Source organism: Musca vetustissima, unplaced genomic scaffold (genome assembly GCF_032173495.1).
Source record: "Musca vetustissima isolate MV318-11 ecotype Yass unplaced genomic scaffold, APGP_CSIRO_Mvet_v1 utg17042, whole genome shotgun sequence".
Classification (NCBI taxonomy): Eukaryota; Metazoa; Arthropoda; class Insecta; order Diptera; family Muscidae; genus Musca; species Musca vetustissima.
In genome coordinates, this window is record NW_026878944.1 from 160420 (window position 1) to 180445 (window position 20026).

A 20026-nucleotide genomic window follows, 5' to 3' on the forward strand; every position below is an offset into this window, starting at 1 on the left:
GCTCCCATATATATAATCGTCCAATTTAACCTAATGGTTTACCAAAGCCCATATATATATTTCGATTTGCACGAAATTTTACGTAGGGTATTGAATTAAGTCTAGAATGATGTTTGGTAAATTTTGTGAAAATCGGTTCAGCGCACTGAATTGAGTCTAGAATTACATATGTTAAGTTTCGTGAAATTCAGATCAGATTTAGATATAGATCTCTTATATATTTTCGTCCGATTTAATAGGAATAGTGCACGAATGTTACTATATATCTTTCGATGTACACGAAATTTGGCATAGCGTACTGAATTGGGTCTAAAATGATATGTGATAAGTTTCGTGAAAATCGGATCAGATTTAGATATAGCTCGCATATATATTTTCGTCCGTCCCTATATATAATTCTATCTGCACGAAATTTTGCATAGCATACTGAATTAAGTCTAGAATGATGTGTGTTACGTTTTGTGAAAATCGGTTCAGATTTAGATATCTCAATGTTTGTCCGATTGACACACAATTTTGTACGATGTACTTAAGTTAATATAAATTAATCTCTGGCTAGTTTCTTTGAAATCGTTTCAGATTTAGATATAGCTTCCATATATAGTTTCGTCCGATTTTACCTAAATGGTGCACCGAACTCCCAATATTTGTCCGATTAAGACAATATTTGTCCGATTTAGACAAACTTTTGCACAGCGTACTGAAGTAAGTCCACCTTGATGTTTTGATGAAATATGATATAGCTCCTATACATAATTTCTAAACCGATTTCTGACCGATTCTAAATAGGTAGGTAGCAGTTTAGTAAGTATATGATGAAATAGCGGCCAACGTTAGTGCACACTATCGTGTATAAAAATTTTCAAAACTGGTTCAGTGCGTCGTTACTATGTGAAATGTTGTAAAATTCCTTCAAATGTGGCGCCCAACGTTTTCTCACCATTGAAATAACGTAGACTAGCCAAGTCCAAGTTACAAGGGATATAGGCAAAACGTCACATGACAAGTTCAAAAAAAATCTGAAAAATTAAAAAAAACTTAAAATTGCGTCCAACATTTATGCACAGTTTTTGTATAAACATTTGTCAAGCTAGTTCCATCAGATTTTTAATATTAGGTTGTGGAAAAAGAAATCCATTATTATTATATGAATTAAAGCACTTTATTTAACATGCTTCGGAATGTCCGGTTTGGGGCCAAATCTTTGTATGATTTTGTTCTATGATTTGTTGCCATTTTAAAGGTAATTTCATAATGTCTCTCTCATAGAAGTCCTGGTATCTATTTGCGAAAGAACTCTAGTAGTCGATTTCCACAATCGTCCCTAGATACTAATTTTTTTATCATTAAAGAAATTGTGCAATGCAAGAAAAAGATTATAATTGCTTGGAGCCAAGTCCGGACTGTATGGCGGATGCATTAAAACTTCCCAATCAAGCTCCGGAAGTTCCTGGCGAGTCACTGGAGATGTGAGCGGCCTAGCGTTGTCTTGGTGGAACACGACACCTACCCTGTTAGCAAATTCTGGCCGGTTCTGGTCAATTGCTATCTTCAAACGGTGCAGTTGTTGACAGTAGAGATCAGAATTTAGCGTTTGGCCATATGGAAGCAACTCATAATAAATAATCCCCTTCTAGTCTCTCCAAATACATAGCAGAACCTTCCTGGCCGTTAGTCCTAGTTTGACCACCGTTTGAGGTGCTTCACAGATCTTTGATTACGATCATTTTCGCACAGGGTTATCGCATGTGATCCATTTCTTATCTCCAGTCACCAACCGTTTAAGAAATGGGTCTATCTCATTCCGTTTGGCCAAGGCTTCGCAGATGGTAATTCGATCCATCCTACAGGGTATTATGTCTTTGTGCATATGTTTCTAACATGCAAAAGGAAACGAGATAGACACATGGTTCCTTTTGAGAATATGCATAGAATCACTTTCTGAGTCGATTTTTTGAATGTCCGTCCGTCCCTCTGTAGATGTTAATTTGTAAACAAAGTACAGGTCACATTTATGATCCGATTTGGATGAAATTTGGCACAAGTCACTTATTTGGCCCAAGGACGAACCCTATTGAAATTTGGTAAAATCGGTTCAGATTTAGATATACCTCCCATATATATTTTCGTCCGATTTAAGGTAAATGGGGCACCAAAGTCCCTATATATCATTCGATTTGCATGAAATTTGGCATAGAGTACTAAATTAGGTGCAGAATGATGTGTGCTAAGTTTCGAGAAACTCGGTTTAGATTTAGATATAACTCCCATATATAGTTTCGTCCGATTTAAGGTAAATGGTGCACAAAAGTCCATATATATCATTCGATTTGCACGAAATTTGGCACAGAGTACCGAATTAGGTCCGGAATGATGAGTGCTAAGTTTCGTGAAAATCGGTTCAGATTTAGATATAGCTCCCATATATAGTTTTCTCCGATTTTATTTAATATTATACCAAAGTCCCTATATATGTTTCGATTTGCACAAAATTTGGCACAGTGTAGTGAATAAAGTCTAGAATGATGTGTGCTAAGTTTCTTCCTCCTATTTGAAGTAAATGGTGTACTAAAGACCCATAGCTAGGCCGATTGGCAAAACGTACTAAAATTAATATAAATCTCGGGCAAATTTCCTTGAAATCGGTTCAGATTTAAGTATAGCATATCTTCCGTATATAATTTCGACCTATTCATGTTGATTGTAAACCAAATAATCAATGGGTGCTTGATTGATATTACATTTTAAACACTGAAGTATACAAAATAGCGTGCGTACAGTTTGCTTAAAGTCTATTTACAAAGTATGGAATAGATTGCAGGATGGCATGTGTAAAGATTGATGTTAGTCGGTTTACTTATAGATCGCATTTTTACTTATAGATCGCATTTTTAAGTTCGTTTAATTGTATGTCAATGTTCCTTCGAAAAGACGACATCTGTAAAGATACATATGTAGAATATTCCCAAAGTGGTGAAGGGTATCATATAGTCGGCCCAGTCCGACTTTACTACTTTCCTTAGTCGTCATATATAAATTAAAAAAAAAACAAAACTATGGTAAATTGTTAGGACATTGACAAATTAAAACTGTTTCATAATATGGCGCCCAACGTTAGTTCACAACTCCTATCTAAAATTAAATAGAAATTAACTCTAAAACACAACCCTAGAAATGAAGCTTAGTCCGATAATACTGCAACTTTCAACGTTAAAACATAGACCTAATGGGTTTTTTTTTAATTTAAATTTAACACGTTATACCCTCCGCCATAAGGTGGAGAAAATATTTAATTTCTCATTCCGTTTGTAACACCTCGAAATATTCACCTGAGAACCCATAAAGTATATACATTGTTGATCAGAATAAAATTCTATATCGATTTATGCTTATTCGTCCTTTGAAATCACGATATAGTTCCCAATATATATGACGGTGATTTGAAACTTTGCACATACATTGTTACTACTCCCAAAAATGGTTAGTGAGGGTATAGTAAAAACGTAAACAGCCCATTGAAAATGAAAACATTTCGAACATGCACGACGACACATATTCATGCCCCCATATATAATTCACACAACCCATGGTAAACAAACAAAATATGGATAATAACCCGAGAATTTGAGAATATTATTGAAATTTTCTTTTCCATAAACACAAAAACAAATATTACGTTATTGTAATCCTGTTATCGTAATATTCCAAAGAAGAGTGTTACATTAACCTATAATTATATGAATCGACTTTTCCGTTTTCTTATTTTTGTTTTTGTATCCATCCATAAGAGTAAACGGCAAAAGGTAATGCAGCAAGAAAAAAAAAAGAAACCGGCAATTACAACAAGTCTTTATGGAAAATGAGAAAAAAATAACTATCGTAATATTTTTTTTTTTACTAATCTTCAACAAGTGTTGTGTATTATACACTTGTCATTGTTGTTGCTGTTGTTGGCCATTGTAAAAACAAAGTAGACAGACAATAGACAAGAGTCCGAGAAGACATCGTCAACCTGCGGTTAACAGTGGTACAAAGTGTATGGCTAACAGAAATAAATTCAATTCCCTTACTAATATTGAATAAATTCTTTTACAATACGAATTACGAAAAAAATGGAACCTTGTATAAACCTTACATAATAATATCAAGTTAAAAAATTTCTAAATTTACGTACCATTTATAAATTTTTGTATACACTTTTACATTTTATATACACAAAATCCTTAGCTCAATCCCACATCATCGACTTCTACCATACCGGATTGAACCGATTCTACTCGGCCAGCGGCGGCCACTCCAGTTATATATGTTTGTTTGGTTTTTCTGTTTCTCTGTATTCTTTTGGTCCGTGCCGGGATCAAACAAAACCCCGGACTGTGGTTCTGTTCGGTTTGCCAGAACATCATTCATCACAGGTCAGGGTGCACTTCAGGAATTGTTCTGGGTTGGCTCGGTTGCGAGACTACAGCGAAATACATTGTGCGGCTACAGCGCAATCTCCAGTGAGTCTTCGTCTACGACATCATCTTCTTACGTACGGAACTCCACCGTACTCTCCTCGACATCTTCAACACCGCACATTGCTGTTCTTACTCCTGATAGTGCATCGTTTCCGCAATTTAATTGCAACGGTCATCGAGGAGAAATAGACGATGTCGCGGCGGTGCAGGACACCAAGCTCAATGAAATTCTTTCCTATAGCGTTGTGGTGGTTACAACGTTCTGAGGATTCCTTATACATCACTCTGTTCAAGGCCTATCTCACTTGAGCTTGACTCTGGAATTTATGGGGACAGCAGTCAAATATGGTACTGCCGAGGTAGAAGTGCTTAACGTGTACATACCGCCAATTAATAGATGTGAACCGCGCTTGATCTTGACTCTGGAATATATGGGGGCAGCAGTCAAATATTGTACTGCCGAGGTAGAAGTGCTTAACGTGTACATACCGCCAATTAATAGATGTGAACCGCGTTATTTCTCTAACTTTAGATTCCAATTGGAGGGCAATAACCGTCTGGTACTACGGATTTCAATGCTCACCGTGAGTTGTGGCATTCCGTCCTAGGTGCTCACAGAACAAATTAATAGCTCCACGTTTTGCACGGTAAATCATGATGGCTCCACCAGAATAAGGGGAGAGTGTCACAGTTCGCCAGTCATAACCATTTTGTCACCAGTTCTGATAAATGATGTCAATTGACAGCCCGTCATTTCTCTTGGCTCTGACCACCTCTTTCTGATGTACGGGTAGCAGAAAGGAAATTGCGAGATGAGACCTAATTTCCCATCAGAAGCCGTTGGTCTAGTAAATGAGCGTGATGAACTCCGTCGATTTAACCCAGCAGATCCCTGGGTCAGGGAACTTGCGTTGCAGGTAAGCAGATTAGTCGCGGAGCATATGCGGAATAAATGGTTGGAGCACCTGAAGAATTGCAACTGTGTTGCAACTGTGGACAACGGTTATGTTGTTCCTGGTAATAAGGATGACAGGTCTTCAGTCACATTCAACAACGAAACTGTGACTGTTCTGAAGAGATGCGCGAGTTAATTTTTTAATATTTTTACCGACAGTTTGTCGAGATCCTAAGCGGAATAAATGGTTGGAGCACCTGAAGAATTGCAACTGTGTTGCAACTATGGGCAACGGTTAAGTTGCTCTCGAACCGTGGTAATAAGGATGACAGGTCTTCAGTCACATTTAACAACGAAACTGTGACTGTTCAGAAAGATGCGCGAGTTAATTTTTCCGACAGTTTGTCGAGATCCTAAGAGCGACAGGGCGAAGCGAAGATTACTACGACGTATAAGATCTCTTCTCGCCGCGGAGGTACTACCATAGTTCACAATGGATGATGTTGCATATGTCATCCGTAACGCTAAGTCATCCAAAGCGTTGGGCCATGGGGCAAACAATTCCGGCCACTAACTACCCCAAAATAATCGGGGTCTCATTCGACAGCATGTTCAAATCGTCCGTGCAAACCACAATAGGAAAGTAGGAACAAGGTCCTCAAGTCGACAGCACTTGGGGCGCAGATCAGGAAAGCTTGTTGACCTCTTACAAGGCGATAGTTCGGCATGTGGCTAGCTATGCGGTTCCAGTGTGGTCTGCGAATACTAGTGTTGCACAATGCAGTAGTATTCACACCTGTCAGATCACCGCCCTGAGGACTGCGACAGGGTGCCTCCTCATGTTTTAAAAAGCTATCGTACAAATTTCGGGCCGGGCCGAACTTAATGACTTTTTTATACCATCCCCCATAGTATATTAAGTTTGTTTTATTCAGTTTGCAACTCATCGAATTAATCATTTCCAACCCAAGAAGGTATATATACTTGATAAGTGCAAAATTCAAGTCCACCTGTCTGTTGTAATCCCTCTTACCTCTAAACGAATTGAGATAGATCGCCAACATTATGCATAGAGTCGTCTTTTGCCTGCATGCAGGTTAAGTTTTAAAGATAGGATATATCGATCCGCGTTTAGCTATAGCTCCCATATAAGAGTACACCCCAATTTTTGGTATTTTGGTTTTCTTGGGCACGCTTTTCAAAAAATTATAAATATAGGCCCACTTTTTCTGGTAGTCCCATAGGGAAAATTTTCCCTCAATGACCATTTTCATATCGAACCAGCAGATTTCACCCCACGCCCGAAATAAAATCCTGTGTAAGTTGGTGATGACCTCATACAAATTAGCCCGCTAAATTTTTGTATTTTGAAGATTTTATACACATATTTCAAAATCGGTCCACATTTTGGGTTTTTGCGATTTAGGAAAAGTCTCCATTAAAAATTGATGAAATTCGTATTTGGTGTACCTATGGTTAACAATAATCGCTTGGTATAATTGTTGGTATAGGTGTACTTTTTGGCATGTTCCCTATATTTTCATTTCATGTAACTAACATTAGGGCGGTGGAGGTCTCTCCAGAATTTTTAATTTATTTTAACTGAATATATTCATAATAAAATATTATACCCATTGTGTACCCTTTCTTTACCACTGTGCAGGGTAAGAAAATGTAAATTACAGCACCACTACCAGACGTTTTCTCAACGACAAAGAATGCAATCCAATTTTAGCCTTGACGTAATAAATTGAATGCTTGTGTCTCCTTTTCGGTGTTGTTGCCATGAGGTAATATTCTTTAAGGTGGTGTCATCTTAGACCATTATTACCCGTCCGTCCATTTAACGAATGTTGTAAAATTTAATTATTTTTCTTGTTGTCTTTTCGCTTTACAGGCAAAATGTCAGTTATGTTGAAAAAAAATGGTTTGCATAATTTTATAACACACCACCAATGTGGGGGCTAGATGATACAATACCGGTGGTATTGGACAAAGATGTTATAACGTTTAGGAAAATTAGCTGCATATAAAAAACAGACATAGATTTTTTTTTAAGTTCATACTATAGAATTATGATTCGATATTTCTGTTATATATATATATATATATATATATATATATATATCCAACTATTTATACCCTACACAACTATGTTGTCAGGGTATTATAGCTTTGTGCAGCCCCAAGAGTTTGTACAGCCGCGAAATATTGGTCCTAGACCATCCTTTAAATATACCGATCGTCATATCTCGATTAGCTGAGTCGATCTAGACATGTGTGTCCGTCCGTCCGTCTGTTCATTATAATTTGTAAACACGATACAGGCCACATTTATGGACCAATCTTCACGAAATGTTGCTTGTTGGATGGGTTCTTGCCAATGAGGACCCCTATTGTTTTTGGTAAAGATCGGTTATTATTTAGGGATGAAATGGACCAAATACTTATTTTTTGTAGCTTTTCTGATCGCACCAGAGGCCGCAATTATGGCCCAAACATCCCGAATTTTTACTTGGAGTATAGGATCGAGCAAAAGAATAAGCATGCCTCTTTTGATAAAGATCTGTCAATATTTAGCGGGTCAAATAGACCGTGACTTTTGTGTGAAAAATTATGAAATTTTTATTCTGGGGCGTATATACTTGCTCCTAAAGGACATATACCCGAAAAGTTGATCGAATATCCAAGAGGAGTTGTTGACCTTTCAATTGATACCAATTATATGGTTGTATGTACTTTGATGTGGGAGTTATACATAATTAGGTCAAGGTGACTAAGTGCATACTATTAATATTACCCCATTAGAGAACGGAAATGTCGCGCTGATCGCTTTGAAATTGTACATGAAGTTCCGATTTTTGTCAAGGACGACGCGGTAAAGTTGAGATTTCATTCAGGGTGTGCAATGAAACGAAAACTTTTTGTCGCTCCAGAGGCAATTTTTATATGCAGAACATCACATATTTTACAAGGTGAAGGGGATCTGACCAAATACTTAGAGCGGCTGTTTAGATGATGATCGGTCAATATTCAAGATCTATAATCGGTAAAAAGTGTGCAAATATCACGAAATATTGCCCAGGCTCAGAATATAGAACCGCAGAAAGTTTTCGTGGTAGTTGTGTAGGGTATCATATGGTCGGCCCCGTCCGACTATACTGCTCCGCTCACTGGTTTTTCATTATTTTTATTTCATTAATAATTATTACCAAGTTGAAGCTTTTTGAATTGTGCTCTGATATTTCAATTATATACCCAACAATTCTTCTTGTTCAATTTATTTATTTTTATTTCATCATTAATTCATTGACCTTCTTAAAATATAATTGATTAGAAAAAATATCTTGTATATATTTTCTTTTTGGTTGGTTCATGATTATTTTCTTTTTGTCTCATTTCATTTATATCGAAGGACACCACAGATAGCCTTTCTCTTTATTTGCAAACATTTCATTAGGTGAGTTTCCTTCAATGAATTGCCAAAATGATCGCTAAACAATTTTCACAATTAAGGTTGAACAATATTTCCGTTTCTTTATTTGTGTACTCACACCAGAAAAAACACATACACTCATATATGTACACATATGTGTATGCAATGCACCTGAGCATAATTACAAACAGATAGCAAAATAAAATGAACATTGACTAGACTTATTGAGAGCACACCGAATCACCACCCTCTTTTATCGCTCGACATACTCACTATTGATCATTGAAAACACACGAATGAAAGAGGAAATGCAACGCGTCGAAACAAGGTGAAGTGAAAAGTTGGCCAGAGATGGGATGTAGTAAATGAATGATAATTTTAATTTATAATAATTTAATTTATTTCAGCAGAAATGTCGATAAAATCGGAGAAATTATCAATGTTGACCGGTATGTTAGCTGTCGTAACATGGCCCAAGAGCTAAAAACTATTTTAAACCATTTACACAAAGTTGTATTCAAAAATAAGATCGATGTTTGCGTGCCACATTACATTAAATTACGGAAAAATAGGATAGATCGAATTTCCATATGCAAAGCCTTGACCTTGTGGAATGAGATAGACCCATGTCTAAAACGGATGGTGACTGGAGATGAGAAATGGATCACATACGATAACGCTGTGCGAAAACGATCGTGGTCACATCTACAGTGACTCGTTAGAAACTTCAGGAGCTTTGTTGGGAAGTTTTAATGCATCCGGACTTGGCATCTTTTTCTTGCATTGCAAAATTTCTTTAAGGGGACCCCCCCATACTCGGTTTCAAAAAATTTAATTTTGTATTTCGATTTAATTCGAACATACACTAATTCAAGAATGTTCCTATAACTTTTCAAGTGAAAATCTCAACAATTTTTGAAGATATAGCCGATTTATTGTGTTAGCATCAAGTGACAGCAAGAGGGCTTCTCAAACTTTAAACGCGTTTTTCTCCAAACAGTGTTTTTGCGAATGGCGGGCACGATTACTCAAAACCTAATAACCCAATAGATTTCAAATTTTGGGACGTTTCTCTGTGAGTGTATAGCTGTCGTATGAACTAGGATAAAGCCAATCGGTGAAGATCTTCCTTATTTTTTAACTAAGTTTGTGGTCAAAAATAGGCGATTTTCCAATTTTTTTTTTCAAAGTTCCGCCATTTATTCATTGTTGTGCGAAGTCAATAATCCTAGTTCATACGAGAGCCAGATATGTACACGTTCTAACACCGTTGGAATTTTCGGATTCCGATGTTCCAGTGAGGAGTTATCATGCCCGCCATCAAAAATAAGGACATTTCTTTGATTACTAAAAACAACAACAAAACAACAACAATTTTTTTGTAAATTATTTTTCTTTCTTTTTAAATCATCAAATGCATATGTGCAAAGTTACAAACCTTAACAAGTATTAGTTTTCATTTACCAGCCCATTTAAAATCTTAAAAATAAAAAAATAGAGGAATTGATATCTAGACAGGATTGTGAAAATCGACTACTAGATAGAAATTTTGCAAATAGAGAGCAGGACTTCTATGAGAGATGCATTATGAACCTTTAAAATGGCCACAAATCTCACAACAAAACCGTGCATATTTGTGCAAAATCGGACATTCCGAAGCATCTTTAATAAAGTCCTATAGTTCATATAAAAATAATGGATTTATTTTTCCCAAACTAATATTTTTATTCAAAATAAAATTCAGCCGACATTTGTATACGCTCCAACATCATTCTATAAAAGTTCGGTTCCATATACAGGAAACAGTGTCATTGTAAATTCTTAACCTTAAAACACACGGAATTCCTAGATTCATAGGGAATCAAACCCAAATGTTTTTCTTTATAATATACACTTTCACTAATTCTTGATTTGTACTTTCTCCGCACATCTAGAGCGCACAACAGGCCTCATATGGCTTATGTGTATGTCCTTCTCATGTTGGACATCATTCTAGACTTAATTCAGTACGCTATACTAAATTTCGTGCAAACCGAAAGTTATATAGAGACTTTGATGAACCATTTACATTAAATCGGACGAAAATATATATGGGAGCTATAGGTAAATCTGAAGGGATTTTCAGGAAACTTTATACACATCATTCTAGACTTAATTCGGAACGCTATGCCAAATTTCGTGCAAATCGAATGATATATAGGGACTTTGTCCACCATTCACATAAAATCGGACGAAAATATAATATGGGAGCTATATCATAATCTGAAGCGATTTTCAGGAAACTTAACACACATCATTCTAGACTTAATTCAGTACGCTATGCCAAATTTCGTACAAATCGAAAGCTATATAGGGACTTTGATGAACCATTTACATTAAATCGGACGAAAATATATATGGGAGCTATAGGTAAATCTGAAGGGATTTTCAGGAAACTTTATACACATCATTCTAGACTTAATTCAGAACGCTATGCCAAATTTCGTCCAAATCGAATGCTATATAGGGACTTTGGTGAACCATTTACATTAAATCGGACGAAAATGTATATGGGAGCTATATCTAAATCTGGACCGATTTTCAGGAAACTTAACACACATCATTCTAGACTTAATTCAGTACGCTATGCCAAATTTCGTGCAAATCGAAAGATATATAGGGACTTTGTGCACCATTCACATAAAATCGGACGAAAATATAATATGGGATCTATATCTTAATCTGGACCGATTTTCAGGAAACTTACCACACTACTGTTTATATTCAATTTAGTACCCTATGCCAAATTTCGTGCAAATCGAAGAATATATAGGGACTTTGTGCACCATTCACATAAAATCGGACGAAAGTATATATATGGGAGCTTAATGTAAATCTGAAGCGATTTTCACGAAACTTAGTACACATCATTCCAGACTCAATTCAGTACGATATGCCAAATTTCGTGTAAATCGGAGAATATAAATGGACATTGGTGCACTATTTACCTAAAATCGAACGAAAATATATATGGGAGCGATATCTAAATCTGTACCGATTTTCAGGAAACTTAACACACATAATTCTAGAACAAATTCATTAGGCTATGCCAAATTTCGTGCAAATCGAAAAATATACAGGTACTTTGGTGCTCTATTTACATAAAATCGGACGAAAATATATATATGGGAGACTATCTTTAAATGGTCCACGAATACATTTTCTTGGACAAATACATGTGGTCTCTGTTAAATAATAAATAATAGCTGTTTTAAATTATAAGAAAAATATATTTCTTCAAAATTTTCAAAAATGACTTTCACTTATAAATTAGATTAGAACAATCCCATGCCTGCATTTACACACATTAATAATAGAGATCACGAATGTTCTGTTAAAGTGACAGTCGGACAGACCAAATACAAAAAAAAAAATCACCAAGATCTTGCCATTTGTTATTAATTGCGATGAAAAAAAACGGAAGTAATTCGTGCAAAAAAATTAAATCATTGTTGTAAGGCTGTTAGCTTTTGTTGTTGTTTTTTTTCATTTCAAACAAGCACCCCACGAGAATAATAATTGCAAAAAAACACAACATCACATCAACGTTGACAGAGAAGGAGAGCAACAAGTTTGCCAAGCCACTTGGCGTAAAAATATCATGCGTATGCGAAATGTAAGCCTACACACACACACATTCGTCGTTTAATATGGGTGTGCGTGTGCGAAAAAAACAATATATTCGCCAACAGACTTGTAAGCACCTCATCGGCACAGAACTGCGTCAATAATTACAACAACAACAATATTACGGCAGCAGCATAGAGGACAATGTGTGTATGTGCGGCTCTATATCCGACCGACCAGCAACAACAACACAAAATAACAAACGAAGGAAACCGATTTTTTAACTGAACCTGAACGCAAAACCGTAAGAGGCAAATAACGTCGTCGACAGAGCACAACAACAGCAGAGTGCACGCCGAAAACCGCCAATCAAACACAAAACCACGACGACGCAACAACAACAACAGCAACAACTGGCAGACGACGACAACAAAACCAAACAACGAAAGCAGAGGGTATTTAACCGACCTCAAATCAATTTGCAATTTCAGTCTATCTCCGTGTTGCAGCGTCGTTGCATGAACTCACTCTCCGCATAACCCAAACCAAAACCAATCAAGCAAACTATCTGATCAAACAGTCAAACAGACGGTTACGGTTTTAACGGTTAATTTGAATATTTTTGTGCGGTTTTCAAATGTATGAAAATTTTGTGGAAGAAGAGAAAAAATTAGAAAAATAAATTATTATTGAACTTGAATTTCGCTACAAATGCATCAAACAAAACGAAGACGAAGAAAAACTAAACTCAACGAAAAGTGATCGAAGAGGTTGTGAGTTAAGAGAAATAATAAAAAAAAACAAACAAAACAAAAAAACCCAGCTAGAAAAAAGAAGAAGAGGAGCTAAAATTATTAGCCATAAAACTGAAATACGTGTTGGGAATATTTAAATATAAATAAAATAAACGTAACCCACGAAATAGGTGATCGTTTATTGGGTTTCCAAGAGCCACTCATTCACCCCCTTGACTGATGGACTGACATTATTATCTAAGAGTTGTGACAAATTGGTGCGTGCGTGTTAAGCATAACGTGGCCTAAATAAAAAACAAACGCAACAACCTGCATTGCCCCCAAAACCAAAAGAAAAAAATTACAGCTCATAGGGGAAATAAACCAAACGACGAATTGAAATCAAAAGTGTTTTAAACCGAAATAAAAAAAACCAGTTGCAATTTTAAGCACGTTCACTTGGCCAAAAAAAAGTTACTCAAACGTCAAACACACGACGCAGACAGTTAAACATCGCTTCCTCTCGCCAGTCGGAGTCAGAGCTAGACCAAAACAAGCTGCACAAAACGTCTTCAAAAAAACAATTGAATGCGAGAGAAGCGAGGTGGATTACAAAACACACAGCTTGAAAGACAACTTGAAGAAGAAGTAATAATAACAACAACAAAAAACTGATAAATCATAAAAAAACAATAACAAATCGGAACGAACGGAAAAAAAACCGAACGTCAACTACTCGTGGCGCAATCAACTTTACAAATCATTACAACAAAACAAACCTACAAATGAACGGTTCGTTCAATGAACGGACGTCTAGTGAAGTGTGCACAAGAGCAATAATTCCCATATAAGAATTTCAATTAAGAGAAAGCCGAAAGAAAGAAGAGAGTTCGCAACTCATAACACATAGAAAGAAAGAGTAAAACAAACTAACATTAAAAACATATGTACGTGTTGTTGGCGCAGAGACCTCAATAACGTAACGTTATAACAACGACCTTGAAATTGTAAATAAATAAAAACGAAACAAAACGAACGCCATCTAGAGGAAAGTGAAAGCAATACACACACAAACAAACTCTAATGCCCCCAAGGCATTAGCAAGGGAATTGACATTAATCGTGCTGTGAACAACAAATCAACGACCTTGAAAATCAACAACTTCCATGCTCGATATGTTGGGCGCCATTTAGAGAAGAAAGTGAAAGTGCAACATAAGAAAGAAACTCTAATGCTATTAAATTTCCCATGTTGTGGTTTTTTGCATAACGGTATTGACATTACAAGCCGAGTGCTGTGAACTTTAAATTGACTTTGGACCAATAAACCTAAGCTTTTTTGTTGGAGTGCAAGGCAACAGACACGAACGATCAAAAGGCCAGCAATAATGTTTGGTTCACACGATTCCGTTTAGAGAGGAATACAACAGACAAAACAGAAAAAAATAACAAGAAAATCGAATAGTTTTTCCAAGCAATTGCCAGCCAACAAAAAGCTAAGCTACCAATACTCACAAAGAAGAAGAAGAAAAACCAATTGAAATAAAAAAAAAATATTTGCAAACTAAAAAAAAATAACCTAACTTGCAAATTTTTGATTACATTTGTTTCTTATAGAAACGTTAACATTTAAATAAAGTCAATTAAATTATTTAAAAAAAATCCCTAAAAATGAGTGACAAAGATACCGCAATGTCCAACGCTCCCCCGAGTATACCACAAGCAGAGGAAATAATCGATCTTAGTCGTAGAGATTCTAAGGCACTGCCGGAGTCGGATGATCAATGGCCGGAAGGTGAGCGAGAAGTGTGTGAAGTTCGCAGCCAACATATAAAGAATGGACACACGTTTGTGGTGACCACAGTGCGTACCGAAACCACTACCATGACCAGCACGGAAACTAGCATGGAAACTATTAAAAAACAGCAAGAAGAAGAGAAGGATAATCTAAAAGCCATACCCATAGGGATAGAAGAAAATCTTCCCTCAATTAAAAATATGGAAGAGGAACAACCATGTTGTAGCAACAGCAGTTCCTGTTCATCACCGGAACACACAAATAAAGCCATTGTACCTCTATCCTCCTCACTGCCTTCGAAGCTTTTGCGCTTCCATGCCAAACGTTCTGCGCAGGCTTTACTACATCAAGTCGATTCACAAAATCAATCAATGGACTCACAATTTGGCAGTGATGAAGGTATGCCAACGGGAAGTGGCACTGGCAACACTAGTGATGATGATAGCTGCCACGAGAGTATGGGAGCCTCAGCTCCACCCATGTCTCCACCACCACCACGCAATTCACCCTCCGAAAATGGTGATGAAAAAATTGATGTTGGTATGGGCTCCTCAATTGAGGGTTCCGAAGAATCCGAGGAGGATGATGAACTCAAACCCTTGGCTGTGGATAATCATGTTTTACATGACATCGATTTGACATCGTCGCCAACACGTAATTCGCCACTAAGTCCCGTGGCAGATACCAGTTTAACCAGCAGCACCGGCACAACTACCACTGCAGTATTAAGTGAGGCTAATTTAGAAAAATTCCGCAAAAATCAAACCGGATCTCATACACATCATCCGCACATGGATAATATCTATTTACATCCGAATTTCAAATATGATATTGCAGCAGAACCGAATGCCACTGTAGTCAACACCACCGAACAAAAACGTGTTCATCGTTCCTTTTTAACGATGAAAAAACCTGAGCCGGAACCGGCAAATTCTGTGGTGTCCCAGGCCACCACAGTTTCCATGGACAACAATAAACCTTTGGTCAATGAAATTGATACCTTGGATCCAGCACTAATTCCCAGTGATGAGCTGGCTAGTGAAGTTGCCGAAGCTGTGGAATTTTATTTCTCCAATGAATCCATACTCAAGGATGCCTTCCTGCTGAAACATGTCAAACGCAACAAGGAGGGTTTTGTAAGCCTTAAATTGGTGTCGAGCTTCAAACGGGTACGCCAACTGACCAAGGAATGGAAAGTTGTGGGTAACGCCGTTCGACGCAAATCCACTAAAATCGAATTAAATGATTTGGGCACCAAGGTACGACGTATTGATCCCTTGCCCAATTTCGATGAAACCATGCCCTCACGTACCATTGTGGTGTGTGATCTGCCTTTGGATAAACTGACCATTGAAAAGGTTTCTGATCTCTTTTCGAAGTGTGGTGAAATTGCCCTGATACGCATTCTAAAACCTGGCATGGCCATACCCGTAGATGTGCGGCAATTTATGAATAAATATCCCGAGATGCAACAAAAGGAGTGTGCTCTCGTGGAATATTTGGAATCTGCTTCGGCACGTGAGGCTCGTAATTTACAGGGTCCCTTTAAGGTTTACGAAATGGTTGCACCGAAAAAGAAGACCGGCAAGAAGGCAGTTATTCAGGTCACTGCTCCCGTTGTACGAATGGTGGAGAATTATCGCTACTTTAATGATCACAACTATGAACGTACGCGAGGCGGTAGCTTCAGTGGTGCCGCAGTGGCTCATGATTTTGATTTGCGTTATCGTTTGAAACGCAACAATTCCGACTTCTCAGCCAAGACATATCCTACAGAAATACCAAATGCCTATGTTGCTAATGGAGGACATCAACAGTTCCATGGACATGCTCCAGCCTACAATGGAGCACATCGCGGTAGCTTTGGTGCCAGTGAACCACAACATCAGAATATGAGTAGTTCTGCAGCTCCGACGACGACTGGACATCATCACAGTTACCATTATCAACCTAGGGGAAGTATAAGCCAAGAATCTGGACCACAAAGTCCCATTTCACCGGGAACCAATCCCAATTACTTTGCCTATAATCCAAGACGTTATAGTAACACCTCTACCATATCGGCAAATACTGCAGCTAATATGAATACGACAATGGTGGATCAAAACAAACCAATTCATCATCAACACCATCACAGCTCCAGTGGTTTGATCAACAGTGGATCGGGATCGAATTTACAAAGACGTCTGTCCAATTGCTCGCAAGAAGGTGGCGGCGGTTATGCCGATATGGTAAGACGCACATCAAACTGTTCCGATAATGCACCACAGAGGCGAGATTCAAATTGTTCCGATAATTGTCCTTGCTCAAGACGTGTCTCAGATTTTGGACAAAATACGGAGGTCTATCGCAAGTCTTCTTTGGGTTCAGTGGGTAGCAACAGTGAAAGACGTTTCTCCAATGGTTCGATGCAATTCGAGAGAACCTTTTCGAATGCCAGTGACATCAATAATGTCAGGAGCAACGAGAACAGCTATCATCGTCGTATGTCCAACGATTTCAATTTGGATCGTAAACAGTCATTGGACACACAACCTGGAACACCCTATGAAGATCCCAATGTTGGTGGAGGTGGCGGTGGGTATAATGTCTTCCCCAGACGTTATTCGAACAACTTTAACAATATCAGCAGTAAATTGGCTCAATACGATAATGCTCAATATATTGGAGGACGTCGTATATCCACCGATTCTGGTTACGATCGTCGTTGTTCATTTGGTTCGGAATATGAAGGTTCGCCACGATCACGTACCGGTAGTTTTTTGAATAGCTACAAACATGGACAGAATGATTATGATGGTCAGCCGAGATCACGTACCGGCAGTTTTATTGATGGTTCACCGCGATCCCGTTCGGGATCTTTTGCTACCCGTGCAGCGGAACATTTGGTACGTACACCCATGGGTCCTGATGGCAGTAAAGGTTTTGGTTTCCGGGCACGTAAACTGGAGCAGACAATTGGACCGGTTTAAGGGGGATGATTTTCTTTCTACACCTTTGCGCTAAGAATAAAATGGTAAGAAGAATTTTTTTGTTTTGAAATGTGTTGAAAAATACATAATATTTTTTTTTGTTTGATTGCAACGAAAGTGTTCATGTTCAAGTATGTATGTACGTATTATGTAGTATTGTTTTCTTTTTGAAATATTAAGGAGGATAATTTAAATGTAAGAAGAGAATTTAATATGACGTAAGAGAAAAAAATGTCAATGGCTGTAAAAATCCTCTAAAAAACCCTCTGCCAATTCTCGTAGGTTTTTAATTGTTGATATATGTATTTTTTTATTACGGGTTTTAAAACCACGCAAGTTTGTTATAATTATTATATTTTTCGAATTTTTTTTTTTTGAGTTGTGGGAAAATTGCAGTATTTTAGGTTATAGTTTTTAAGAATTTATTGTTTTTTATGTTTTAGCTTAAAGAAACAACAACAACAACGCAATTGGCAAATATATAGACAATAAATTGAGGTATGAAGTTGATTTGAAAATAAATGACAGGATTTTGAATGACTACTTTCGAGAAGGTTTTAGGAGTGCGAAATTTTAAATCGATTGGTAATGAATGTGCAAAAATCATAGTAATTTTTAGAAATTCTCAGGTATTAGTTTTTAAATCAAATATATATTGAAATTGTTTTTTTATTTTGTGCCGATTCTGGCAAAATGAAATTTTGAAATAAGGGAAAAAACAAATTTCGATTTTCTAACAAGTCTCAAAAGAAGAATTTATTTTTTATTTATATATTTAATAATATAATATAATTAGGAATTAGGTATTTTTTTCGTATAGTAATATCGATTTTTAATTTGTAATAGAATCTAGAATATATTTTCAATATAAATAATATATATATATATATTTAAAAGGCTGGGAGATAACTGAAATATATTCATGCAAAACATGTTTCATACAGAATTTGAATTTCACCTGGAAACATTGATTGTACACATAAGTCGCCAAGCAAATGTCACTGTCAAAATTTTTCAATAAAGTCACCCATCTAGCAAAAGTCAGCTGTTAATTCTTAAGTCTAATGTCAAATATGTTGACTTTCTTTACGTTTTCATCGTGACACAATGAATAGGTAGTCCATTTAGCGCAGCTGATGTCTCGTTTAACTGTCAAAGTGGGTAATTTCTACTTGAATTCGATGTGCAGTGTTGCCAACCATTTGAAATGGTGTAAGAAAAATTTTGACAGATAATCGAGACAAAAACAAAGGTTTTTGTTTTGAAACATAACCTTATTATTGAATCATGGTTTTCATAATGGAAGTCAATTCACAATAATGGATTTTGACAGCAAACTTGAGAATCAATGGACGAACCACTATGACAGGAAGCCAATTATAATTCCTTAGCTACATAAGGGAATGCATTTCTGGAGGAACTGAATTGAAATAATTGTAGCCAGGGTGAAGACAGATAGTTTTTATGGACGCCCTGTGGTAAAGGAGACCTCCTAGATATACCGAAGACATGGATTTCACTCATGGCACAATAAATAGATAGTCCATTTAGCTCAAAGTGCGTAGTTTCTAATTGAATTCGATGTGCAATGTTGCCAACCATGTGAAATATTATAGGAAAAAGTTGACAGATGGTCAGGACAAAAACCAATTTTTTTTGCTTTGTTTATTATTGCATAATGAATTTCACTATAGTTGAATCTAGGCCAGCATAATCTATATAGCGAGGATAAAGAATGTAGTCTTTCATAGATGAGTATTTTGTCTTGGCTCGTAAAATTTAGGGCTATATAAGTCGACAACCGATAAGCCCATACATATTTTTGACATTTAGCTTGAGAATGAACAGCGTTTGGTATGCATCATGGCACAATAAATAGGTAGTCCATTTAGCATGGCTGGCTATACGATTAACTGTTAAAGTGCATGCAATGTTGCCAACCATGAAAAAAATAGTATTAGATAAAATTTGACAGATAGTCGAATTAAAAACAGATGTTTTTGTTTTGATACATCACTTTATTATTGCATCAAGGAAGAAGTTCATGTTTTTATAGTTGAGTCCATGGCACGATAAATAGGTACTCCATTTAGATCAGCTGACTATCCGATTTACTATCAAAGTGC

General features: G+C 36.8%; 1 protein-coding gene across 1 annotated transcript; it reads left to right on the forward strand.

The window, feature by feature from the left end:
* Positions 1–14801: 14801 nt before the first annotated feature.
* Positions 14802–17900, forward strand: LOC133323729 (uncharacterized). The gene has a single exon (XM_061532649.1). The coding sequence runs from the start codon at positions 14802–14804 to the stop codon at positions 17898–17900; it is 3099 nt and encodes a 1032-aa protein (XP_061388633.1).
* The last annotated feature ends 2126 nt before the right edge of the window (positions 17901–20026 follow it).